General features: G+C 40.4%; 1 protein-coding gene across 5 annotated transcripts in view; it reads right to left on the reverse strand.

Moving 5' to 3' along the window:
* Positions 1–10,142: 10,142 nt before the first annotated feature.
* KDM4C (lysine demethylase 4C) overlaps positions 10,143–27,197 on the reverse strand; it is a 360,653-nt gene continuing 343,598 nt past the window's right edge. For 3 of the 5 annotated variants that reach the window (XM_014552383.2, XM_032477697.1, XM_014552382.2), the window contains 3 exons: positions 24,505–24,624; positions 15,713–15,805; positions 10,143–11,220 (listed from right to left, as the gene is read on the reverse strand). In XM_014552383.2, coding sequence (XP_014407869.2) covers positions 11,044–11,220; positions 15,713–15,805; positions 24,505–24,624 — 390 coding nt within the window. In that variant the 3' untranslated portion in view covers positions 10,143–11,043. The remainder of the gene's footprint in view (positions 11,221–15,712; positions 15,806–24,504; positions 24,625–27,197) is intronic. The other 2 variants (XM_032477698.1, XM_032477696.1) reach the window with 2 other exon arrangements.

The raw sequence follows: 27,197 nt of genomic DNA on the forward strand, positions 1-27,197 counted from the left end.
CCTTCCTCCCTCCCTCCCTTCCTTCCTTTCTTCCTTTCTGTTTTTTTTTTTCTTTTTTTTCTTTTTGGTAAATTTTCCTTTGTCTCACCTCAGTCAGAGCTGTCCTGCACAGGGAATGCTATGTTTTACTAAGTCTGTGCCAGATCCCATTGGTCCTCATTCTCACCTCAGCTGTTAATCAGGAAGCCAGGTTCCAGCATTGAGTCAACACTAACGCTGGTAGGGAATACTCAGCAGGAAGCTTCAGCAGTTCTGATGCAAGTCAGAAGGATTTCCTGGCAAGAGCTGGCTCATTGGAATGTGCTCCATTAGGCAGAAGAGTCGGCATTAGTTGTAGAATCCTAAGCACTTCAAAGCTGGAAAGGTCCATGGGGATAGCCTCATTTCCTCATATCACAGATGGGGAACTGATTGAGAATTTTATGTGACCCTCTGCAGGAATTTCACGTTGCTTTGCCATTCCCCCATACCAAGCTTTACCAGCCTCTGCTGCTTTTCCCAGGAATAGTGCCAACCCTTCCAGCCCCCTAAGCAAATTGGCCTTTTCATCTCATCTCTTTCCTCCAGTTGAGTAGGGTAGTACCTGGAAAACTTGTTAACACCAGTCTGTTAGGTGAGCTGTATGGTCTTCAACATATCAAGGTCCCAGAGGTTGTAAGGTTGAAGATCAAGATGAAGATGGTGATGATGGTGATGATGATAAAAAAGAACCATAATGCTAGTAACAGTAGCAGCTCCCACTTTTTGAACAGGGCAGTATGCCAAATACTTTATATACATGCTCTCACTGAATGTTTACCATCACTTTTAAGAAATGGATGTTATAATCCCATTGTACTGATGGAGAAACTGTGGTTTAAATGTCAAGAGATGCATGCCAAGTCACAAGGTTATTAAGTGGTAGAGGAAAGTTTTGGCCTCAGATCATCCCTCCTTATGTTTTGCTAGATGATGTTCAGTAACCTCTTTCCTAACTCAGAAGGGAAGGGAATTCAGGTGTGTATGGGGCTGGACCACACTGGGCTGGAAGTGTTTCTACCATAGTTCTCTGTGACTGGTTCCCATTGACCATTTCCCTTTGCCCCCTACCTCCTTGTAGGTCCCAGGCATTTTCTATTGCCTGGGGAAAAAAACCTGGCAAGTCAAAACTCTTCTTAAATTCTGATTTATTCTTATTCACTGTGGGGAGAAAACCTAGAGGCAGAAGAGGCCTAGAGAGTCAGTCTTGAGGAAAATCAAATCAACCACATTTCCCATCCTTTTCATTTTCTAACTTACTTAAATGGAACTCTAATTGCACAAAACAACCAATTTTGTTCATTAAGGTTCAATTAAATTCATCTGAAACTCAGGGTAATGGCATTGTTGTTGAACAGCCATATTAAAGATGAAACATAATCTCTTTTGACTCCATTTCCTTTGACAAAATGAAGTTCAGCTACTAATGAGCTTGCAATACAAGGTCTCTTTTATAAGTGGCAACAAAGGGTGCAAATTTATGAACAGCAGTTTTTATTATCATCAACAGCCATTTCCTTTGTTACCAAAATACGTAGAAATGATTATGGGGCCCTTTTTCCTCCTTATTGCTTTGGGCAGGGTGGGGGAACTAGAGATAAATAGCTTCATAATCGTATCACAGTGAAGTCACACACTGAGAGCCCACAGGGGGTGGCCTCAAAGCCTTGATGTAGGGCACTTCTGTGGGCTAGACAGATATTTCAATTTCCAGTCTTGCAGGCTTCAGTCTCTCCCCCAGAGTCCTAATCTCTGTTTCAGAGTAAACAAGAAATGCTTCTCGCTACATAGCCTATCTCATGCCTTTTTGTAGCCTCAGGGAAGAATCTGTTTGTCCTCTAGAGTCAGGGAAGCAAAACAGGAAAAACCTGTTTAGGTAGCATGAGAATGCCTTGGCGAAGGGGCCTTCTCACCCTTTGGTGACACCTGACCAGCCCTTTCCATGAGTAGCCACCAGAATGGCATGATGCCACCATTTCCTTCCACGGGGCCCTGCTGTGTTCATAGTTAACCACACTTGGCAGCTTATCTTCCCCTGGTTAGCAGTCCTGTAACTTTCAAGCCTGATGATACTAATTCAGTACCCAAAACTAAGGTGCCATTAGTTCCTAGCCCAGTGAGAGTATACATCTGAGTGACATTCAGCCAAAGGAGTGGCTGGCATTCAACCAGGCTCAATGAGGGTCTGTGATGTGTGGGGGATCATAGGGAATACAGAGATGAATAAGGCTCTGTAAGTAATGAGTATTACCCACTGAGTACTGGGTATAACATAAGAGGGCCACACTTCCTTATCCAAAATCCTTGGGACTCAGATTATTTTGTGTGAGTTCAGAATTTGGGGGCTTTTAGAAACGTAATTTCATACCAGTTATCACATACTGCCTAACACCCAGTGAATTTTCTATAGTGATATGTTTGAATATTCATATTAAAAGAGGTAAAGAATATAAACAGCCTCAAATCAATTCAGTCAAGTTTGTTTCTAAGGCTAAACCTAAACCCAATACTACAGTGAATAGAAGTGGTGAGAGTGGGCATCCTTGTTTTGTTCTACATTTTACCAGGAAAGCTTTTCACCATTGAGCATTATCTTGGCTGTGGCACTGTTTGTCATAAATAGCTTTTATTATGTTGATATATGTTCTCTCTATACCCACTTGGTTTAAGACTTTTTATCGTGAATGGATGTTGAATTTTATCAAATTCTTTTTCTCCACCTGTTGAGATGATCTTGTGGTTTTTATCTTGTCTTTTGTTGTAACACATTGATCTGTGTTATGTTGAACCATCCTTGTGACCCTGGGATGAATCCAACCATCATATCGTGTGATCTTTTTTATGTGTTGTTGGATTTGGTTTGCTAATATTTTATTGAGGATTTTTAATATCTATATTTATCAAGGATATTGACCTGTTATTTTCTTTTTTGGCAGTGTCTTTGTCTAGTTTTGGTATCAGAGTGATGGTGGCTTCTTAGAAAGAATTTGAGAGTGTTCCCTCCTCTTCAGCCTTTTAGAAGAGTTTGAGAAGGATCACCCACCGTAAGTTCTTTGTATATGTGGTTAAGATTCCCCAGCGAAGCCATCTAGTACTGGACTTTTGTTTGCAGGGAGTTGCTTTTGTTTTGTTTTTGTTTTTAACACATTCTATTTCACATTTAGTGATTGATCTGTTCAAATTATCTATTTCTTCTTGACTCAGTTTGGTCTGAGTTTGGTCTAAATTTTGCCTGTATGTTTCAAGAAACTTGTCCATTTCTTCTAGGTTGTCCAATTTGTTGGCATATAGTTGTTCATAGTATTCTCTTATGATTGTATTTCTGTGGTATTGGCTGTTATTTCTCCTCTCTCATTTCTTATTTTGTTTATTTGGGTCCTCTCTCTTTTCTTCTGGTGAGCCTGGTCAGATGTTTGCTTATTTTGTTTATCCTTTCAAAAAAAAAAAAAAAAAACCCAGCTCTTGGTTTTATTACGTTTCTCTGTTTTTTAAATCTGTTTTATTTATTTCCTCTCTCATTTTTATTATGTCCTTCCATCTGCTGGTTTAGGTTTTGTTTGTTCTTTGTTCTCTAATTCTTTTAGGTAGTAGGTTATGTTGTTTATTTGAGGTTTTTCTTGTTTTATGAGGAATGCCTATCTATATTGCTATGAACAGTGAATGCTGTGAATGCTTATAATCCCTCTTAGGACTGGTTTTGCTGCATCCCATAGATTTTGTATGGTAATGTTTTCATTGTCATTTGTCTCCAGGTATTTTTTACTTTCCTCTCTGATTGCATTGTTGATCTAGTGGTTTTTTAATGGCATGTTGTTTAGTCTTCATGTAATTGTTTTTTTCCTCATTTCTCTTTCTGTGGTTGATTTCTAGTTTCATGACTTTGTGGTTAGAAAAGATGCTGGAAGTAATTTTTATCCTCTTAAATTTGTTGAGGCTTGTTTTCTGTCCTAATTTGCTGTCTATCCTAGAGAGTATTCTATCTGCGCTTGAAAAGAATATGTACTAAGAGTTTTTTTGGAATGTCCTGAAAATATCAATTAAATATAACTATTCTATTGTGTCATTGCCTTATTAATTTTCTGTCTGATAGATCTGTTCATTGATGTCAGTGGGGTGTTAGTCTCCTACCATTATATTCCTGTCAGTTTCTCCCTTTATATCTGTTACTATTTGTTTTCTGTCTTTAGTTGCTCCTGTATTGGGTACATACATGTTGACATGTATAATACCCTCTTGTACTGATCCTTTTATCATTATATAGTGTCCTTTATCTTTATGGACTTTGTTTTAAAATCTATTTTGTTGATAAAATTATTGCTATCCCTGCTTTCCCATCATTTCCATTTGCATGAAATATCTTTTTCCATCCCCTCATTGTCAATCTGTGTGTCCTTCACCCTAAAGTTGGTCTCTTGTAGACAGCATATTGTAGGGTCTTGTTTTATCATTTAATTTGCCACTCTGTGTCTTTTGATTGGAGCATTTAGTCCATTGACATTTAAGCATATTTATTTATTGCCATTTTAAACCTTGTTTTCCAGTTGATTTTGTATTTCTTCTTTGTTCCTTTTTCTTTTTGTTTTTCTTTTTTTGGTTTGATGGTTTTCTTTTGTGTTATGCTTAGATTCTCTTCTTCCTCTTTTTTTCTGTGAATCTATTTTATGTTTTTGACTTAACGGTTCCCCTGGTTTTCAAATATGTTAACCCATTACTATATGTACTTGCTTTAGCCTGGTAGTCATATAGGCTCAAACACATTCTTAAAAAGAGATTTTCTTACTCCCTCCCTCCATATTTTACGATTTTGATGCCCTGTTTTATATCTTCAAGTTTATTTTTTGCTGCTCATTGTAGTCATCATTTTCACACAGACAACGTTTTTTAATATACTGGCTTGTTTAAGTGATTTATTTTCCAATTGTGATTTTCTCTTTCCTATAATTCTTCTTGTCTATTTAGAGAAGACCTTTCAATATTTATTTTAGGATAGGTTTAGTATTGCTGTATTGTTTTACTTTTTGCTTGTCTGAGGAATTCTTTTTCTCTTTCTATTCTAAATGATAATCTTGCTGGGTAGAATATCCTAGCTTACAGGTTTTTCCCTTTTAGGACTTTGACTACGTCTTTCTGCTCCATTCTGGCCTGTAATATTCCTGTAGAGAAATCAGCTGATAGCTTTAAGCGTGTTCTCTTATAACTCTTTTTCTCTTGCTATCTTTAGAATCCTCTCTTTAACTTTTGCGTCTTTACTTACAATATATCTTGGTGTCGGTCTATTTGGGTTCATCTTATTTGGGACCCTCTGTGCTTCCTGTAGCTGGATATCTATTTCCTTCTTTAGGTCTGGAAAGTTTTCAGCCATAATTTCTTCAACTATGTCCTTGATCCCCTTTTCTCTTTCTTCTCCTTCTGGGATCCCTATTATGCATAGATTGGAATGCTTTATATTACCCTATAGGTCTCATATATTGCTTTTTTTTTATTAATCTTTTTTGTCTGCTGTTCTGATTGGGTGAGTTCTATTATTCTGTCTCCCAGATCAGTTATTCATTCTGCATTCTTAAGTTTGCTAATTATTGCCTTTAGCTCAGCTTTTATCTTGGCAGATGGGTTCCCTACTTTTAATTGGATCCTCATTATAGTTTCTAGTTCCTTGTTACAGTGATCTGCATTTTTGCAGACTTTTGTAATGCCTTCAGTATTTTTATTGTCTCCTTTTTGAACTCAGGATCTAGTAAACTAGAGATACCTGTTTCATTATTTGTTCTTTCAGGGGATTTCTCTTGTTCTTTTAATTGGGAGTGGTTCCTCTCCTTTTTCACTTTATTTTTATTTCTCTGACTATGAATTTATGAGAAACAGTTAGTCACTGTGGTCTTGAAGGGCCTTTTTTCTGTAGGAGAGTCCCCCTGTAGCCTGTATGAATCTAATATTTTTGGTGCAAAAGCTGCTTTTAGTGTGGTTGCCTGCCATGTCATTCCTCATGTGTGTGCTGACCATTATCCCTTTGATAGGGTATGTGATTGGTGTTCTGGTGACCTGCTCTGGATATTGAGTGGGGCCCCCTCTTTGCCCTGTGGCTATCGCAGCCTGGCTGTGGGGGCTATGAAATCAGTGCAGTCCCCAGCCTCGTCTCCACATATGAGTGCCTGCAAAGACTGCAGCTAATTCCAGACCTGCCCCAGCCACAGAAGCCACCACTAATCCTCTTGGATGCCCCATATGCACTGAGCTTACAAAGGCACCAATGGCATAAGTCTGCCAAAGTTGCAAAGCTTTGTCAGACAGATCTCAGATTTCAGCCCTGTCTGTATGTGTGGCCAATAGCTTACAAGCTCCCTGAGCTCACAGAGGCAGAGCCAACAGTGAAGCTGCTATGGCAGGACCCGGCCCCTCCCTTCGCACACATGTTAATAATGGAGCTTCTCTGGTGGACCTGGGCTCCATCCTGTGCACAGCCCCAGTTGCAGCCAGCCCCTTTAAGTTGTCTCCATACAGCCAACCCAGTCCTCTCCCCAGATCTGTCTGCTGAAGCCCGAGTTTAACACCCAGCCCCCATGCTTATCAGCAAATGTGCATCTTGGGCTGAGGAGTGCAGCAGTTTGGCCAGGGCCATGTATACTAGTCTCTGTCCTGCCTGCCACAGTCTGGCTGATGCACTCTCCCCTTAGCCTCTGAAGCTCCCTATCTGTCCCAGCTGATCTCCCAGCCATTGTTGGGGGTTCCCAGGGTGAAGGAATTTATCTTCTTTCACAGTTCCCTCCCAGGGGGGGCAGGTCCCATCCACAATTCCTTTTTTTTTCCTCCTCTTTTGTCCCACCTGGTTACATGGTCATCTATTTTGCAGCTTTGGTTGTATGAGATCTTCTGCTAGGATTCAGTAGTTATTCTGTAGGAATGATTCCACATGCAGATGTATTTTTGATGTATTTGTGGGAGCAGGTGAGCTCCATGTCTTTCTATTCTGCCATCTTGATCTCTTCTCACAAATTTGAATGTTAATAGATTTCTCCTCTGAAACCACTTGAAATGCTCTCACAAAGGACATCATCAGCCTCCTAGTGAAAAATTGCATGATCTTACTTGGACTCTGCAGCATTTTCTTCCTGTTGACCCCTCCTGCTCTTTGGAACACTCTTTTCCCTTGACATCCATGACATCACAGCATCCTGGTTTCCCATTTCTTGGCCTCTTTCAGTACTCATTCACATGCCCCTCTTTTTCTACTTGACTAGGGGTAGCTATTCACTAGGATTCTGATTTTTTTTTTTATCATTTCTCGCCCTACTGTCATGCAACATGTTCTCTCCAAGTTACCTGCCCATCATTCCCCTAGATGTATTTATTTATTTAAGGCAGGTTTATTGCAGTGATACTTACAAAATCTGCCTGTGTTCAGTTCTCTGAATTTTGACATACAGTTCTCTTACCACCACTGTAATCAAGATAAAGAGTACTTCCATCAATCCAAAAACCATTCCTTTATGCTGACCCTCTGTTGTCATTTTCCTCCCTCACCTTCAGTCCCTGGCAACCACTGATCTCTTTTCTCTCCCTGTAGTTTTGCCTTTTCCAGAAGGTAAATTTCATGTATTTAAACATCTACCAATAAAGATGACGCCTTCCTCATTTACATCTCTAGTACTAACCTTTTGAGCTTCAGAGTCATCTGCCCAGTCCAGTGCTTTTGACTAGGTCAGGTTTAGAATCCTCTCTTCATGCATGGAGAAGGTTGAGTGATTCAAAATTTGCTTAACCTCTCTGAACCTTAGCTTCCCTCCCTGAAAGGGGAGAATGATAGATACTTCCTTTGCTGATTTCTTGGAGAGATTAAATAAATGCCACTAAGGAGCCTACCAGGCTGGATATACACAATAGATGCTCAGTAGATCATTAGTATCATTGATAATTTTCCATTTCTCCAAGGGGACCAGTACCTTCTGAGGATGGACCATGGGGTTTCTGAGTTTTCAGCCTACTTGCTAGGAATCATTCTCCTCACCAGTCAGTGCTATATGTCCCAGCAGCACGCTGGGTGAGAGGATGTGTAACACTTCCAGTGACTGCACATTTGAATTCTCAGGAAGTTCGTGGTACAGTTGAGTCTTGCAGCCAACCAGTTACGACATGTAATGAGAATGCCTCATGATCTCTAGTTAGCTTTGAGTTTATGGAGCTGATTAATATCTAAAATGAAGATAGTTTCATTTCAGATCCTTTTTACTTAAAGGCAAAAATGAAGCACATTGTTATCTTGCAGCATATACTCCTCCAATATTTTTACTCATAAGACCTCCAGGTCATTTACAGTAATGAACACATTCTGGTCTTGCCTCACATGGGATGGGTACAGGAAGAAGTGGCAGACTGATTCATTTCTACATATTTTTGTATTCTGTCTTCATGTTTTCATGTACTATTACCCAGTAGCATTTTATAATGTGTTCTGAGATATTTTAGTGGATGCTTCTTCTCAGTTTCTCTCTAGATGAACTAAAGAAAAGTACCCTCGTAAAAGTAAACTGACAAGAATCACATCATTCTCATTTCCAACACACAAAAAGGAACTAAAATGTTGTGAAATATACCAGGTAGTTTTACTAATCCTCTAACCTCCAGAGAAACGGCTTGTAATTAGAATTATATTAGAATTGTCACAGCCAGTAATTAGTTTGTTTATTTTTTTTTAATACGAGACAGACTTCAACTGATTTCATGCTACTTGTACACACTAAAAATGCAGTTAGTGTAATGCAGAGGAATTAAAATTACAATTGAGGTGTCACATAATAAGTGAAAAAGCTTTTCTGGTCTGTCTGAGCTAACAACGACTTTATCCAGAGTGCAGTGAAACAAAGGTGTCTTTCTCAAGAGCCAAAGTGCATTTGTGGCCAGCACTATTTTGCTTAGGCCACATACAGCTGTACTTGGTTATAGGAACATTAGTTAAGTGAGACTGTAAAAAAACAGCTGTATTTGAGATCACATAGGTCTCTGCAGATTTTCTCCCTATGGCAGCCAATCAGAAATCTTGCTGACAGGCAGACTTGTACAAAATGAATGATCCTATTTAGATTAATTCCTCTTAATGCCTTACACAGGCCTACTTCCCTGGCATATCGTGGAGAGAGCAGGTCAGTTCCATTCAAAACGTAGAGATAGAAAAGGCAAGCTTGATTACTTGATAAAATTTATGACTAAACTGGCAGAAAATGTGGAGTGTTCAGTCCTCATAAAAATATGGCTGGTGGGCTCTTCCCCAGCTCAGAGTTCAGCCATGAGGCACTCTGGAAAATGAGGACTCAGCTAGCTAGCAGTCTGCAAAACTGAGCTTTAACTGTGGCTTTGTCATTACAATTTCAGTTCTTCACTCTATCCAGTAACACGATACATCCACACATTCTGCCGCCAAACTCTGAAATGCCCACCAATCGTTGGCTTCAAGCTTTGGTCCACAGAATGTTAACCAACATCACAGACAGGTCTAAAGTGTGCTGACTCAGCCAGGCTCTCCTGCTCCCTGCCTCTGCCATTGACTTGAGAAGAATGCACCTGGGCTAGCCCAGTGGGTCCTGCAGGCTCAATGGGAAACACAGAGAGCAGACATGTGAGCTGCCCAAGCTGAGGTCAGCACAGCTGCTCAGCTGTGCCTGGCCCTGCCTTGATCAGCCAACCTGCACACTCAAGCAAAGAAGTGCTTCTGGCTGCAGGACACTGAGATTTTGCAGTTGTTTGTTACACAGCATAACTGCAGCCATAGCTCACTGAAGCATCACTGAGGACTGCGTGACCCTGGGCAGTTGTTCTCCCCTCTCCTCCACTGCTCATCTATAAAGTGATGGGAGGGGTTGGAGGATCCATACAGCCCCTTCCAATGAAACTGAGGACCAAGAAACCTGGGATGAAAAGAGCTCCAGACTCCAGATGCTTAGATTTCTTCCAGGCCTAAAGAAAGAGCTGAGGAAAACACTTCAGCTGGCATCATGGGAAAACAGGGGAGCCTTTATCCCCAGTGGCATTGCCATAAATGTCTGGCAGTGTGTCCAAAGTCATGTAAAAAGTCAGTGAGAGGACAAGGGTCTGACAAATCCTGTTTGCTATAGGGTGAAACCTAGAAGAATAAGCAAGTCAGAAGACAGGATTGGAGAAAATGGAAATCTTTATTTTTAAACACTAGTACATTTTCAAGCTGTTTTAAAAAGGAAAAATCATATTACTTCAAAACTATGCATCAAAGCATATTTATTTTAAACTAATTTTACAAACACATAATGAAAGAAACATATATTTTATAAATATCTACTCAGAATAAGTATTATGGAAAAAAAGTGTTTAAAAATAACAGCCCCAGATCTCCCTCTTTAAATATATAAAATTCCCATACAATTCATAAGAATTCTTTCTCAAGAGCCAACAACTCAATTCTCATCAGACACAATCAAAAGTAAAAGGAATATAAAAAAATGTAAAAGTTCTGTACAAGGGAAATACAGATAGCACACGGGTAAATCTCATTACCATACATGCCATTCGTGTTTTAAAAATGTTTTATAAAAACTGCCATTTAAAACAAATAAGTGAGAGTCCTTCCCTGACTGTGGAAAATATATAAATTATCACCCTCCCACCTGGGAATGGAGGCTCCCACCTGCTACGGTGGAGGAGAGAGGCCTCCATGTGTTTCCCGACTAGGGGCCTGAGCCACACGTGGGGACCCACCTCCTCTGGTAGTGGCTTTTTGTGGTGGGTGATTCACTATTATTTCCTTCCACTTAGAAAAATTCTTTGGGATCATAGACAGCTGCTCACAAGTGAAAGCGAGACTAGGAGACAACCTCAGATTGTGGTATCCAATTAATAATGTGTATTTTGTGGTTTTGGTGACTAGTCCTGGGAGGCTAATTTTCCACTGTCAGAGACACAGCCTGTCACCTGCCCCAGGAAACACGTGGCACAGCCCAGGCTGTCCCTTCACCGCCCCACTTCTGGCCCAGTTGTTCTGTCACCTGCAGCAGTGTAAGTAGACTACTGTCTCTTCTGACACTTCTTCTGGAAAGAGCTCTTCAGAAACGTGCGGTAGACGGGGTCATCCACATATTCGTTCTTAAACCTGGAGCTCAGCACTCTCTGCCTCTTTTTCTCCCCTTGGATGATGTCTGCTCCATAAAATGTGTCTTCAAATCGCATGTCAGAGGCTGTGGACTAAGAGTAGCCAGTGTTATACTGCAGAAGGGCAGGCCCTTGTCATCACAAGAGCAGACAAAGACCTGACTCAGTCGGTGGTGGTGGGGGGTTGCCCCCCAGGGACCTTCCTCAACACAAGCAGGACTAGAGGCCTCTCATTTACATCTCCCTCAGCCCCCACCTCCCCTCTGGCTCCTGCCCAGCCAGGCAGTGGACAAATGTCTCAACACTCATCTCTAACTCACCCCCATTTCCCTTTGCCTCTAGGGCTCTGCCCCTACCACTTTTCTGAAACTGCACTTGTTCGAATCCTCATTCCTAGGACACCTCTCTATCCTAAATGTATGTGCCTCTCTGTCACCTAACCGCTGCATGAAGCTCTTTTCTCTGTCATTTTGTAAGCCCTCCCGCCTCTCCTCTTCTTGCGGCTCCTCACTATTGATGTCTCAGGGGCTCCCCTCCTTTAACTATTTGCTCAACCCTGATGCCCTGGGGTTTCGCAGGTGGCCTTCTCCTCTCTAAATATGCTGCCCAGGCCTGTCTGTCCACACCCATGACATCAATTCCGACATCAACTCCAAAGATGCTCACATCCCTTGCTCCAGTTCAGACCTCCCTCTGTGCTCAGACCTGTGTGTCCAACTGCCCAGCAGGCATCTCAGAGTGTTTATCCTGGAGGCATTTCAAATGAACCTGTCCTGAAGTGAACTCAAAGTCTTCCTTCTCCATCGCTGCCCTTCCTATATGCCATAAATGGCAGCAGCATCCCCACCAATTCTAGCTACACTGATTAGAAACCAAGTCATTGTAATCTTCCCCTTGTCCCCACCCTGTCCAGGACCCTGGCTAGGTGTACCTTGATGCCCTCCATCTTTTCTTCTTTAACCCTGATGACCCCGTGGTGCAGGCCCTCACACTTCGTCTCCTGAACCACTGTAACAAATGCTGCACTCCAGTCTGTTTTTATAGAACCACTAGAAGAAAGCTCTCTAAACTCTCTGATTATATGACATCCCTGCTTATAGTCTTTCAATAACCCTACTCCCTTCAGGATGACTTCTAAGCTTCCTAGGCTGGACGTACATAACTGGGCATAATCCTACCCATGCTTGGGTCAGAATGAATTATTTGCAGTTCCTGGCCGCACTTGACTGGCTTGTGCCTCTCTGTCTTTAGATGTACTGTTCCCTTTGCATGGAAGATATTCTGTCTTCTCTGCCATGACTTGGCCCTTCCTTTGCGTTCCTGCCATACTCTACGTGTTAGAGATGAGGGCAGGGGCAGAGATAAGGGGCAGGGAAGTCTTTCCCCATCAGGGGTTCACTGAACCTCTTGAAGGTGAGGATATTAGGGACTGTGTACTGAACTGTATGTATCCCCAACACCACAATGCGCCCAGCACAGTCGCTGCTCAGTAAGCGTTAGCTGGGCGGTGGAATGTGGGCTTTTTCTGTTATGCTCAGGTAAAGTCTACATTAAAGCACTATTTTTCATTCCTAATACCCTACTATTTTGCTCCTCAAATGTGTTCCCAACTGGCTATTCTGGAGTTGGATCATTTCAGATGACACCAACGCACAGTGCTCCTCACTGTGTCATGGAGGCCATCTCCCCTGGTGGTGACAGAGGCAGAGTTCAGCTTTTAAGTCCTGAAAACATGTGGTTAGTCGTGAAGCAGAGACAGTCAATGGAACAGTTAAAGAAGCCTGAAAACTAATAATGGACCCAAGCGCAAAGCTGTACATGTTCCCTGCCAGTTCATGAGACAGTCATCCACGGTGACAGGCTACCCCCATGGGTTCCCCAGATGCTACCTAGCTTCACTCGGGAAGAGAAGTAAGAGATTGTGGGGTGGGCTGGGCACCCTCTGCCATTAGGAGAAAACATTTTTGGTTCGTTCATTCTTGGCAGAGCACTTCCTCTGAGTAATCTCTCCCTTTTACAAGTGCTAAACTTGTCAAAGGAGAAAATAAAACATCTATGGAAGTGTTGCCACTGTGTGAGAACAGCAAAAGTCAGCTGCTCAGATACAACAATAAAACCGATTTACCAGCAGCGCGAGTTAATTATGCACCGTTGCTATGGTTATTCTGTGAGACAATAAAAGGTAATGGGGCCATTTCTGAAGTTAGTGGGAAAGAAACCAGCACAATCACTGAGGTGGACTGCTGACTCTCTTGAAAAATTTCTACCCAAGTCAGCGTGTGTCCGGGTGAGCAGAAGTCATTAAAACACGAAGGCCTCCCAGTAAGGGCTGCAGCCTGCCTCTCCTTAAAAAAAAACCCCAAAGATTTCTCTAATCATAAAGTATCTTCCATCAATGAGTTTTCCAATTAGATTTGTTTCACCAACTGGAAAAAAAAAATAGCAGTTGTAGACAGACTGACCAGGGGCCAGAGGGTTATATACAAACCTGAAGGAAAAGCTGGTTTGCTATGACAGGAGCACGTAAGTCTTTGACTCAGTAACAACAGATGTGGCAAACTGGATTTAGTGACTGTGAGCAAACTGGATTTTGTTCCTGAAGAGATTTCCTACTAGGCTCAACTTAACAGGTTAGAGTCAGAGTAGCTATGTGATTTATATGTTTTTCACTGCCCCCCCCTTTAAATTAAAAAATTTCTCTGGGAATTAAAAGAATTGAATTTGCTGTGATTGTTCAGAGAAATGGACCTTAGAAAACTCAGGAGCCATGCTCAAGTCAAGCTACATGGGAAAGCATACTGGTACTGGAACCAAATCTATTGTGGAACAGAGATTGTGATCAGAGCAGAAAGCAAAAGGCTTCCTTTTAATGTGATTAAGAAATAGTATTTGAATCTGTAAGACCCAGCTGGTAGGATGCTTAACCATATATGGATTAGGAAATCAAGAAAGGCCTGAGAGACTTCCAGAGGGCTGCCTACTCCATTTCCCAACCTCTAAATCTCTAGGCAATTTAAAAAACAAAAAACAAACCAATGAAAAAAAAGGACAGAAGAAGGGAGGGGAGGAGGGAGAATCCATGAATACAGGAGCACAGGATGAGAGGCAGTCACCTCTACCATCTTGAAAAGGGAAGCTGTTCTCGAGAGATTTCACTGACAAGTTATCCAAGTTTTTTAGATCTCTATGAAGGTGTAGCAGATGTCTTTACAAGAGGAATATTTTACTGTCCCTGTGCCTGTAGTTCGTTATCTGGGAGTTAATCTGTTCTCAGGTGTGTGGGTTCCCTGGGTGCCACGTCTCAGTGGGCGGGTAGCAGTACTGTTACTTCCCTCTTCTCTTGACTGTTTCACTTTGAAGGACCTTCTTCACACCTGATGCAGTTACCCTGTTCTCAGGATCCCGCCTGATCAGAGAGGAGCTGAATTACAGCTGAACATTTAAGGAAGCCCACATTTTTTCCAAATTAATCTATGGTCACTCTATCACTGCAGTAAAGTATATCATAAGCATGCATTGCACATTAAGGATGTCATTTCTTCAGAAAAAAAATGTTCATTTTAGTCAGAAAAATCCCATTCGTTCAAATTTTCTTGTTTAGGATTTATCATTTCACAGATGCACTAGATGCAATTCTAAATGAGTAAAACTGACTTCATTTCAGGGTCCAGTGAATATTTTATGATACAATAATGAAAACTAAGTTATTGTGAATTATATTTTTTAACAACTTCAGTATTGATTATTTGTCCATGTTTGTCTTTTAATGGTATATGCAAGGCTTGAAGCTAATGACATTTTCTTTTTTTTAAAAAACTGCTTTAGTATTCCCACAACTAGTATTTAGGCTTTGTTTATTACTTTTGTTATAAAAGTGAGAGCTTAGTTTAATTATAAATTGACACAGACATTAATGAGCTTCTGAGAGAGAAGTTAATCGATACAGTTGACCTGTGAACAACATGGGTTTGAACTGCATGAGTCCACTTGTACATGGTTTTTTTCAGTAGTAAATACTGCAGTACCACAAGATCTGCGGCTGGTTGAATTCACAGATGTGGAACTGCGGATAGGGAGGGTCCGACTGTATGAGTTATATGTGACTGTGTGGAGGGTTAGCGCCCCTAAGCCCTGCACTGTTCAAGGGTGAACTGTGTGTAACAAGGCGCTAGGAAACTAGATGTTTGCTATGCTGAGTCCCCTTTAATCTACTGCTGAAAGCTTTCTTTTAATGTTGCTTGCACTAGCAAGATTGTAAATGTTTTAATGGTATCTTTGTATGTTCCCAGTGCCTTGCAAAAAGCACATATTCAGTAACTATTTTTGTATGCCAAAAGGTGTTAACACAAAGAAGCATTATGTGACCTCATGAGAAAGAAAAATAAGGAATATACACTGGTTTCTCTGTTTCTGGTCAAATTTGAGGTTTGGATTAGCTAGGTCTCAAGAAGGGAAAAGTTGTACTGGCTTTGTTCAAAATCAAGCCAACGACTTGATTTTGTGTGTTTCTTGCTGGGCTTGGGAAGCAGCAGGAGAGGAGGAGGAGTACAATGGCAGGCCCCGGAAGAGATTATCCCGCACTTACAAAACGCGCTTTCACTCTCTTGGGTAACTCTTCATCTAGAGTGTAGATATCCTCTCTCTTCATTGCTATCTGGGATCCATCTTCAAATTCAACCTAATGAAAAATAAGACATCATGAGTGATATATTAAAAAAAAAAAAAAAAAAGCAAGCACGCATTCACCATTTTCTTCAGGGTTCCAATTAACTACGTAGAAAAAAAAAAAAGAAAAGAAAAAAGGATTCAAGCAGAACAAACGAGTGAATGAGCCAATAGCCAAGGAAGGAAGAAAAGCTCTTTCCCTTATCAAACAAAAATGAGCTTCTTGGAATATGTGATATGAAAACTTTATCCCCCCAAAGCAAAAACAACAAAAAAGTAACTGCTGTTCAAATGATTTCTTACAATATGAGACTGTGGCCAATTTAGCATTGAGATGGGGGTGGAGGGGTTCCTGGCAGCACCCTTTGTTTCTTTAAGAGGCTCTAACGTAAGAGGAAGGACTATTTCTCTTTGAGAAAGAAATGGTGATATATTTACTCTTGTATAATAATCCTCCCAGATAATTTCTCAATTCTTTTTTTCCCCAAGTTTCCAAATAGTTTTTATTTAACTTTTTTTCTTCTCTTTGGATTTATGTATTCTGGATATATTTTTTAAATTTACGTATATGTACTGTTCATTGTTTCTAAGAAAAATTTGGAGCCTTAGCTTTTAAACTTACATAGTTATCAATCAAAGGGATAAAGCCAACCACAAAATAAGAATCAACAGAATGCAGTAATTCAATCATAAAGGACAGTGAAATGTACTTACACATGTTTAAGAAATCAATCATCTAAGTTAAGTAGTTCGTTTGTGTCTTTTTTTTTTTTTTTTTTTTAAAGATTCCACACATGCGATATCATATGGCATTTTTGTTTCTCTTTCTGGCTTCAAGTAGAATGACGATCTCCAGGTTCATCCATGCTGCTGCAAATGGCATTGTTTTATTTTTTATGGCTGGGTAGTATTTCATTGTATATATACACACACCATAGCTTCTTTATCCAGTCATCTATTGATGGACATTTGGGTTGTTTCCATGTCTTGGCTATCGTAAACAGTGCTGCTATGAACATTGGGGTGCACGTATCTTTTTGAATTATATTTTTCTCTGGGTATATGCCCAGGAGAGGGATTGCTGGGCCATATGGTAAGTCTATTTTTAGTTTTTTAAGGAACCTTCATAATGGCTGCACCAATTTACATTCCCAGCAACAGTGTAGGAGGGTTCCTTTTCCTCCACACCCTCTCCAGCATTTATCATTTGTAGACTTTTCAGTGATGGCCATTCCGACTGGTGTGAGGTGATATCTCATTGTAGTTTTCATTTGCATTTCTCTAACAATTAGTGATGTTGAGCGTCTTTTCATGTGCTTGTTGGCCATCTGTATGTCTCTGGAGAGATGTCTGTTTAGGTCTTCTGCCCATTTTTTGATTGGGTGGCTTTTTTTTTTTATAGTAAGCTGTATGAGTTGTTTGTATATTTTGGAAATGAGTCCCTTGTTGGTCACATCATTTGCAAATATTTTCTTCCATTCTCTAGGTTGTCTTTTCATTTTGTTGATGGATTCCTTTGCTGTGCAAAAGCTTTTAAGTTTACTTAGATCCCATTTGTTTATTTTTGCATTTATTTCCATTACTCCAGGAGCTAGTTCAAAAAGTTAATTGCTGTGATTTACATCCAAGAATGTTATGCCAGTGTTTTCCTCTAGGAGTTTTATAGTATCTGGTCTTACATTTAAGTCTTTAATCCATTTTGAGTATGGTGTTAGAGAATGTTCTGATTTCAGTCTTTAACAGTGAGCTGTCCAGTTTTCCCAGCACCACTTATTGAAGAGACTGTCTCTTCTCCACTGTACATTCTTGCCTTCTTTGTTGTAGATTAATTGACCATAAGTGCATAGGTTTATTTCTGGACTTTGTATCCTGTTCCATTGACCTATGTGTCCATTTTTGTGCCAGTACCCTACTGCTTTGTAGTATAATCTGGAATCAGGGAACATGATTGCCCCAGCTCCGTTCTTTTTTTTTTTTTTCAAGATCTTTTTAGCTATTCAGGGTCTTTTATATTTCCATACAAATTTTAACATTTTTATTCCAGGTCTGTGAAAAATGTAGTTGGTAATTTGATAGGGATTGCAATGAATCTGTATACTGCCTTGGGTAGTAGGGCCATTTTAACAATATTGATTCTTCCAATCCAAGAACACAGTAAATGTTTCTATTTGTTTGTTGTCTTCAGTTTCTTTCATCAGTGTCTTACAGTTTTCAGAGTACAGGTCTTTTTGCCTCCTTGGGTATTTTATTCTTTTTGGTACAATGGTAAATGGTATTGTTTCCTTAATTTCTTTTTCTGCTGTTTTTGTCGTTAGTGTGTAGAAATGCAACTGATTTCTCTATATTAATTTTGTACCCAGCAACTTTACCAAATTCACTGATGAGTTCTAGTAGTTCTCTGGTCACTTCTTTAGGGTTTTCTATGTATAGTATCATATCATCTGCAAATAGTAACAGTTTTACTTCTTACTTTCCAATGTGGATTCCTTTTGTTTCTCTTCCTTCTCTGACTGCTGTGGCTAGGACTTCCAACACTATATTGAATAAAAGAGATGAGAGTGGGCATCCTTGTCTTGTACCTTATCTTAGAGGAAATGCTTTCAGCTTTTCCCCATTAAGTGTGATGTTAGCTGTGAGTTAGTCATATATGGCCTTATTATGTTGAGGTATGTTCCCTCTATGCCCACTTTCTGGAGAGTTTTTATCATAAATGGATGCTGAATTTTATCAAAAGTTTTTTTCTGCATCTATTGAGATGATCTTATGGTTTTTATTCTTCAGTTTGTTAATGTGGCGTATCACATTAATTGATTTGCAGCTATTGAAAAACCCTTGCATCCCTGGGATAAATCCCACTTGACCATGGTGTATAGTCCTATTAATGCATTGTTGGAGTTGGTTTGCTAGCACTTTGTTGAGGATTTTTGCATCTATGTTCATCAATAATATTGGCCTGTAATTTTCTTTTTTTGTGATATATTTGTCTGGTTGGTATCAGGGTGATGATGGCCTCATAGAATGAGTTTGGAAGTGTTCCTTCCTCTGCAATTTTTTTTTTTTTTGGAATAATTTCAGAAGGATAGGTGTTAACTCTTCTCTAAATCTTTGATAGACTTCACTTGTGAAGCCGTCTGGTACTGGACTTTGTTTGTTGGGAGTTTTTAAATTACTGATTCAATTTCAGCACTAGTAGTTGGTCTGCTCATATTGTCTATTTCTTCCTGGTTCAGTCTTGGCAAATTGTACCTTCTTAAGAAATTGTCCATTTTTTCACCATTGTCCTTTTGGTTGGTGTATAGTTGCTCTTAGTAGCCTCTTACGATCTCTCGTATTTCTGTGGTGTAGATTGTAACTTCTTTTGATTTCTGATTTTATTAATTTGGGCCCTCTCCCTTTTTTTCTTGATGAGTCTGACTAAAAGTTTATCAATTTTGTTTATGTTTAGTTTAACTGATCTTTTCTTTTTTTTTTTTTTCAGTTTCATTTATTTCTGCTCTACTCTTTTATGATTTCTTTTCTTCTACTAACTTTGGATTTTGTTTATTCTTTTTCTAGCTGCTTTAGGGGTAAGGTTCGGTTGTTTACTTCTTTTTCTTGTTTCTGGAGGTAGGCTTGTATCTATAAACTTTCCTCTGAGAACTGCTTTTGCTGCATCCCAGAGGTTTTGCATCATTGTGTTTTCATTTTCATTTGTCTCAAAGTATTTTTTGATTTCCTTTTTGGTTACTTCTGTGATCCATTTGTTGTTTAGTAGCATATTGTTTGCCTTATAGTGTTGTGCTCGGGAAAGATGCCTGGTATGATTTCACTTTTGTTAAATTTACTGAGGCTAGCTTTGTGGGTCAATATGTGGTTGATTCTGGAGAATGTTCCATGTGTACTTGAGAAGAATATGTATTTGGCTGCTTTTGGATGGAATGCTCTTTAGATATCAATTAAGTCCATCTCATCTAATGTGTTATTTAGGGCCTATGTTTCCTTGTTGATTTTCTGTCTGGATGATCTGTCCATTGATGTAAATGGGGTGTTAAGGTCCCCCACTATTATTGTGTTATTATTGATTTCTCCTTTTATATCTGTTAACAGGTGCCTTATATATTGAGGTGCTCCTATGTTGGGTAAATACATAGTTACAATTGTTATATCCTCTTCTTGGATTGACCCTTAAGCATTATGTAGTATCATTCTTTGTATCTTGTTAACAGTCTTTATTTTAAAATCTATTTTGTCTGATATAAGTATTGCTACTCCAACTTTCTTTTGGCTTCTGTTTGCATGAAATATCTTTTTCCATCCCCTTACTTTCAGCCTGCATGTGCCTCTAGCTCTGAAGTGGGTCTCTTGTAGACAGCATATATATGGGTCTTATTTTTGTATCCATTCAGCCAGTCTATGTCTTTTGGTTAGAGCATTTAATCCATTTATTTAAGGTAATTATCAATTTGTTTTTCTTATTGCCATTTTGTTAATTGTTTTGGGTTTGTTTTTGTAGGTCTTTTTTTTTCCCCTCTTTCTTTTCTCTTTTCTTGTGGTTTAATGACTAGAGAAGTTCCTTTAACATTTGCTGCAAAGCTGGTTTGATGATGCTGAATTCTTTTAGCTTTTGATATCTGTGAAGCTTTTGATTTCTCCATCAAATCTGAACCAGAGCCTTGCTGGATAGAGTATTCTTGGTTTAAAGTTTTTCCTTTTTATTACTTTAAATATATCGTGCCATTTCCTTTTGGCCTGTAGAGTTTCTGCTGAAAAATCAGCTCATAACCTTATGGGAGTTCCCTTTTTTGTTATTTGTTGCTTTTCTGTTGCTGTTTTTAGTATTTTCTCTTTATCCTTAATTTTTGTCAATTTGATTACTATGTGCCTTGGTGTATTCCTCTGCCATCTCATACTGTCTATCTTTCTAGTTGTATTTTTAGGTATGCTAGTTACGTTCCTTGACCTTGGAGAGGTGGCCCTCTGTGGGAGACGTCCTATGCATCCCAGCAGTGCACTCCTCTCTTGTCACCCAAGGGCCAGGGTCCAGCCGGTCCCAGTGTGCAGAGTCTGGCCTGTGTTTGTGGATTCCTTCCACAGGCTTTGGGATTGTTATTTCTGGTACCTGCCCCCTGATGGATGAGGCTGGACTACAAGCTTATGCAGGTTTCCTGGCAGGAGTCGTCGGTGCTTGTCCACTACTGGGTGAAACTTGGTCCTGGACCTCTGGTGGGTAGGGCCCTGCCTAGGGGCATGTCTAGTGGCGCAGGAAGGCGGCTGTCAGGTGAGGCTGTGTTCCCACCCAGTATGTTGTTTGGCCTGAGGCTTCCCAACCCTTAAGCCTATACAGGCTGTGGGGTGGGGCTAGGTCTCGGTGCTAATGAGCCAATCAAGATGTCAACGTCCAGGAAAGCTCATGTAGATAAACACTCCTAGAATGTCCGCCACCAGTTTTATGTCCCTGGGTGAGCCACAGCCATCCCCTACCTCCCCAGGAGACCTTCCAAAACCAGCAGGCAGGTCTGGCCCAGGATCCTATGAAATCACTGTATCTGCCCTCGGATCTGGCACACATGAGATTCTGTGTACGCTTCCCAAGAGAATGAAGTCTGTTTCCCCCAGTCCCATGGGGCTCCTGGAGTTAAGCCCCACTGGCCTTCAAAACCAGATGTCCTGGGGTCTCCTCCTTCTCCCAATGCCAGAACCCCAGGCTGGGGAGCCTGACGGGGGGCTCAGAACTCTCAGTTCTGTGGGAGAGCTTCAGCAAGTTAATTACTCTTTAGCTTGTGGGTCACCCACTCGGGAGGTATGGGTCCCAATTATATCATGAGCACACCCCTCCTACTGTCCTGCTGTGATTCCCTCTTTATGTTTCTAGTTGAAGATCTTTTTTGCTAGGTTCCAGTCTTTTTTTCCCAGTGGTTACTTAGCAGTCAGTTGTGGTTTGTTGTCTCTCGAGTCTTATAGAGCTTTAACTTTGAAAACTCACTTTTGTTAAATTCAGCCAAAAGGCCAGGAAAATTCCAGGTTCTCAGCCTCATTAACACGTCAGTCACATCAACGTGGGAAAATACACTGTCATCTAAATGAAAATGTTTAAAACTTTTTTTCAATCTAATCAGTTGGCAGCAAATAATTTCATAACGTGTTTTTATTTAACATTTTAGGAGATTTTGTCAGAGATAAGTGACACTAAATAACAGAAGCTTAGACCATCTGAGGGAAATTCATCAAATGCACTATTCAAAGTGATTATTCTTGGTTTAGGTTTAATCTCACATGAAATCTTCCAGAAGAAAACAACAAAAGGGAAACAATCAGGGTGGTTCCAACTCTTAACCACCTAAGGTATTTTTGAAGTCCCTAACTTGTCTGTCTGAATTCTTTTAATAAATATATGCTTGCAATTCTAGTTAAAGTGTAAGTTAAACCATGTAGCTGTGCAATGTTAATTTGTTGAAAATTTGCTGATGTTTAAAACAATATTAAAATCAAGACAAAATATATAATTAAACTTCATATTATCCATGTACTGCTCACATTTGACTAAGCTCAAACACTAAGGCAGAATCAGGTCTCGGTCACAGGGGAGTTTCCCTGTTACTTCCCAGAAGGCTGAGATGGGAAGGCTTTTCTTCCTGGCCTTGTTTCAGCAAAATGGTTTCTTTACAACTGAATTAAGCCAAGGTGTAATCTCGTATTATACAACTTGATAGCATAGCTAGAACTACCTATGCCTACCTTTCTTCTGTTTTAGATCATTTGAAAATTCTAATTAATAGAGAAAAAGGCAATTTTAAAACTAAGGAGTATGGTAGGGTAACCCATTATCCCAGTTTGTCCGGGACTGAGCGGTCTCCTGAGATGCAGGACTTTCAGTGCTAAAATCAAGGACAGTCCCTCACAAGATGGGAGGGTTGTTTACCCGAGTTGGGACAGCGTGGAGAGTAAATTCTGGCCCTTCCCTTTACCAGCTGTGGGCTCGTAAACAAATTATTAAATTCACTGAGACTTTTCCCCCACATTTATAAAGTAGGAGTCAAAAACACCTATCTTGGATGGCTCGCAAGGGCCCCCAAAATGCATATACTTAGGAAACTTAGCACTGTGCAGTAGGTGTTTTAGATACTTAGCAATGTGCACTAAGTATTTTAGTTCTATTTTTATAAATGTCTTTGCTTATTCAGTGGTGAGACTGAATAATTAGATACAAAATACAAAATGATCTCAAAAGGCCACTTGGTTTAATGAGGAATTTTAAACTACTTGTACTTGAGAGACAATTTTAATATTAGTCTTAACTTTTTCATTGAGTCTATAAATATGCTCACAGTTCTGTGTTGATAGGCCATCATAATTCAACTGAAGTTAATACACTGATTACTAATTAGCCTGAATTTCAACATATCCTCATTATGCTTTTCATGTAGCTAACAGCTTTGCTACATGTAAGACTGTTCACTTTTGCACTTATTGTTTAATTAAATGTAATCATTTCCTTTTGAATGATAATAGTAATGCTTCTTTTCTAGAAGTCTCCAGTATTAGTAGCCTGTACTGTGATTTTTGCTCAATTTTGGACATTCTGATACAAAAAAAACCTTTGGCACCTACACTATTGTAAATGACCTCAACCTGCAACTTAACACTATCACCAATATAAAGGGGAAAATGGCCTTTATACACAGACATACACACAATGGATATGTACATCCTCCTGTCCCCATTCTCCTTGGGTTTTTCTGCACCTTAAAAATGTTCTCCCCTAAGTTTCCTAAACTTTGAACACTTTTAATTGCACTGTGCTCCAGTTTTTAGTGAGTGTCTTTTAATGTACTCTTCCATTTAAGTCCTGGCCTCTTATCAGTCTTTGAACAGTTTCTCTGAGGAGACTGGAAGTCTTATCATTCTCAAGCTGTTTTTAACTTAACAGGCCTGAACTTTCTTGCTTTTTCTCCTTTTGCTTCAATCTTCCTGTTTTTCCTCTGCTGCTTTGCTTGAGAATATTGATTTTTACCATCATGCTACTAAAAGCACTATAATGTACTGGCTCTAATAAATTTGTTCCTCTTTGAAGTCTTTCTGAAGGAATATAAATGCACGTGTGCCATCCATGTTGTTTTCCTTATTAGAGCTTAACTTATCCTCATTTCTAATAGGGATACAATTCATTTTTAAATTGTATCATATTTAATAATATGTAGAGTTCTTCAGTGAACAGAATGCCCAACTGACAACTGTACTTCTCATTAAATAAGCACTCCTTTAAGCCTAGGTGTCTACACGGCCACACCTGTGCCACTGCACCATTGGTTCAGGTTTGCTGAGATGGCCGGTGGGGATGGTGACTCCCAGGGAAAAGCCACCCATTCAGGGGCTGCTGGTTGAGGAGCAGCTGTCACTGTCATACTTACAGTGAGATGAGACCAGCCAATCAGTCTCTCTCCAGATAATGGAAGCACAAGGAAGCAGCCTAACATCCAGTCAGTTAACTTTCTGACCTAATTATAGTCCTTACAATTACACCATTCATCAGACATCATTAGAGTTTTCCCTTGGTAATGAAACTCTAGTATCTGGGTCATCAGACGTTGAATCTTGGCCTTTTTTTTTTTTTTTATAAAACAAGAGGTGTCCCAAATTCATGTAGCTTCTTGACCAGCAGCACACTGGATATGCTCTCTGCCCTCTGCTGCTCCCATCCATCTCAGTGAGCATCACACCCAGGGTGGCACTCACCTGGTACATGTGGGCAACATTTGACCCAAGATATTTTGCTCCGTAGAGTTTGCCATCGGGCCACTTGACTTGAACGACTTCTCCCTCGGCTGGAGGGCCTAGCTTCACACAGTCTCGGCTCTGCAGAACAAACAGTCAGGCTTTTCAAGGCAAATGTCTTAAATGATGGCATTCAGAACTTAGCAAATGATGAACTCCTGGCAATTAAAAGGAGTTACTGCCTCTATGTTTTATGGATTATGATCTTGCATGGATGTTCAGGGGAAGAGATATGAGCCAAAGGAGTACTTAGAGATTCAGCCTACATCATAAAGTTGCAAAGGAACCACCATACTCCAAGAAGGAAAAAACAGCAGCATTTACATTTGCTATTTGACAAAGAATCGTTCAGAGGATAAGTAAAACATGCATAGAAACCACTTTAGCTAAGGAATAGACCAGCTAATGATTTATATAATACCTGACATTTATACAGCATTTTGCAGTTAACAAAATGCTTTAACATACATCTCATCTGATCTTCATAATCACTTGGTGAAGTAGGCAGAGATTATTAATTACCCCCACTTTACTGACAAGAAAACCGAGCCTCTGAGGAGGCTCCTTTCAGTCGTCAGGATCTTTGGAAGAGAGAAGCTGTATAGGAGAATAAGAGCTCAAGACAACCAGGTGGAACTGAAGCCAGGTGAGAAGCAGAGTGTCATCCAACAGAGCTGGCAGGCCTTGACAGAGCAGCAAGTAGAAAGTGCAGGGAGCATCCGCAGGTGGAGCTGGGAGGGCTGTGTCCTGCTGCAGGCTTCTTCTAGACCTTGGCCCTCCCCTGGCAAGCCTGCTCCTGCCTGCATCACGCACTCAGTGACGAGCCCTCCTCCTTCCGCAGGTAAGCACAGTGGTACCCTGACCAGTCTTCTCACTTCATGTCTTCCACTCAACACTGCCTTCTCCTGCAGCAGCAATTCAGAGCAAATTTCCCAGCAGTTCATCCTGGAAAATGCTTTTGATGAGGTGAGGAGGGATACAGACATAGTTTGTAAATTTAGCCAATCATGTTTTGCTAATCCTGGTATTTTACTGATGAGGCCAATCTGACGGATTGAAATGTACACTTGACCAGTCAAGCTATAAATGCAGACTGGGCATGATTCTGTGGTTTAAATGAGAGGCACACACAGGAAACATTTAGCGGTTTATGATCAGAAATCCACCATGTATTGCTTCTCTTTATTAATAGAAACTTTGCGTCATAAAGGAGTGGCCCTCGGTTTGGAGTACACACAAGAGGCTCTTGCTCACTGCAGACTACGCTTCCATTTAGAGCTCTAGGCAAAGAAAGAAAGTGTGCTCAGAGGCCCTGTAGAGGTGACAGTCTGCATCTGACTCAGTCAAATGAAAATAAGTTTCTTCTTGGCCTTTGTAATGATCTGACCTCAGGCCATGAAGAATTGAAAGGGTAGGATGAAGAAATGCAGTCTACATACACCCCTGGGATTATCACCTCACTTTTCATTTCCCTTCCAAAGATATTTGTGGTACTAACAACATTAGAAGTGCAGCTTCTAAATAACATGCCACATCAGCTCTGGGACAACTGTGGTAAAGCCCAGATGCTCTGGTGATGGGGCAGGGAGAACAAGAGCGTGTTTCTTCTGTCTCCCAAAGTTTTCTTCCATTAGGGTAATACTCCTGGGTTTTTTTTTTCCCTCTCCCTCATTCATTCACTATTCCAAGAGTGTAAGGAGTGACTTAATTTTATTGTTGAGTTCTGAAAGAGACTGTATTTTCCAAACTGTGCACCACAGTGCCCTGGGCCACCATGGCAAACTCACGGGGGTTTTGTGGGATGTTTTCAGGGGAAACGCAGGGACACTTGTCAGACACCCAGCTTACTGCTACTCTTAAGTAGGTTAGATCAAACTATTAGATGGACCTGTTAGGTATTCCTTCTGGCCTAGGGGCACTGTAAAAATGTGCCGAGATACCTAGGGGCAGTGAGCAAGGGAAGGGTGGGAACTTTCGGCTTAACCCCTCACCTTCCTTTTCTCTTGGGGCCACTCTCTGCTCTGCTTCCACAGAGAAGACCTGGTGGTGCCCTGTACCACCTGTCAGCAGGAGGCCTAATTGTCAGGTCCAGTGTTAGGGAAATTCTTTGCCCACACAGGTAAGCCACATTCTTAAGTATCTGCTTTATTAGTAATAAAGGGGATATTTTAAGTCTCCAAACCCTGAGTCCTTTGTCTCTCTACAGAGCTTTTCCTCAGGCAGGATGAGAAGTTCTACTAATTGGGCCCTTCCTCAATCCCAACAGAGACAAGTCAAGGCCTCAGGGATTAAGAGGCCATGCCCCCCATCCACTCACCCACCACAGCTGACCACCTGGCCAAGGAGTTATGCCCTTAGTTTCACAGATTTGACCTTCAACAGAGGTTTCCTAACCTCTAAAATAACTCCTCCAAACAAATCCCCTGAGAAGACCTGCAATTTTAGGTACCATATCACCAAGGTATGGCAATGACCATAGAAAAGTGGCCTAAGTATAGTATAAAAATACAGCCTTATTAGTAAACTAAATGTATGCAAATTTACCAAATAAGGAACTACTCTTTTTTAAAAAGGTGTTTGAAACCAAATGCCCGAGATACGGTTTGAAATCTTTCTTACTAATTGTCAATGAACTTTTTACTACTAATCTTAAT

The sequence above is a fragment of the Camelus ferus genome, chromosome 4 (genome assembly GCF_009834535.1).
Source record: "Camelus ferus isolate YT-003-E chromosome 4, BCGSAC_Cfer_1.0, whole genome shotgun sequence".
In the NCBI taxonomy this organism is placed as follows: domain Eukaryota; kingdom Metazoa; phylum Chordata; class Mammalia; order Artiodactyla; family Camelidae; genus Camelus; species Camelus ferus.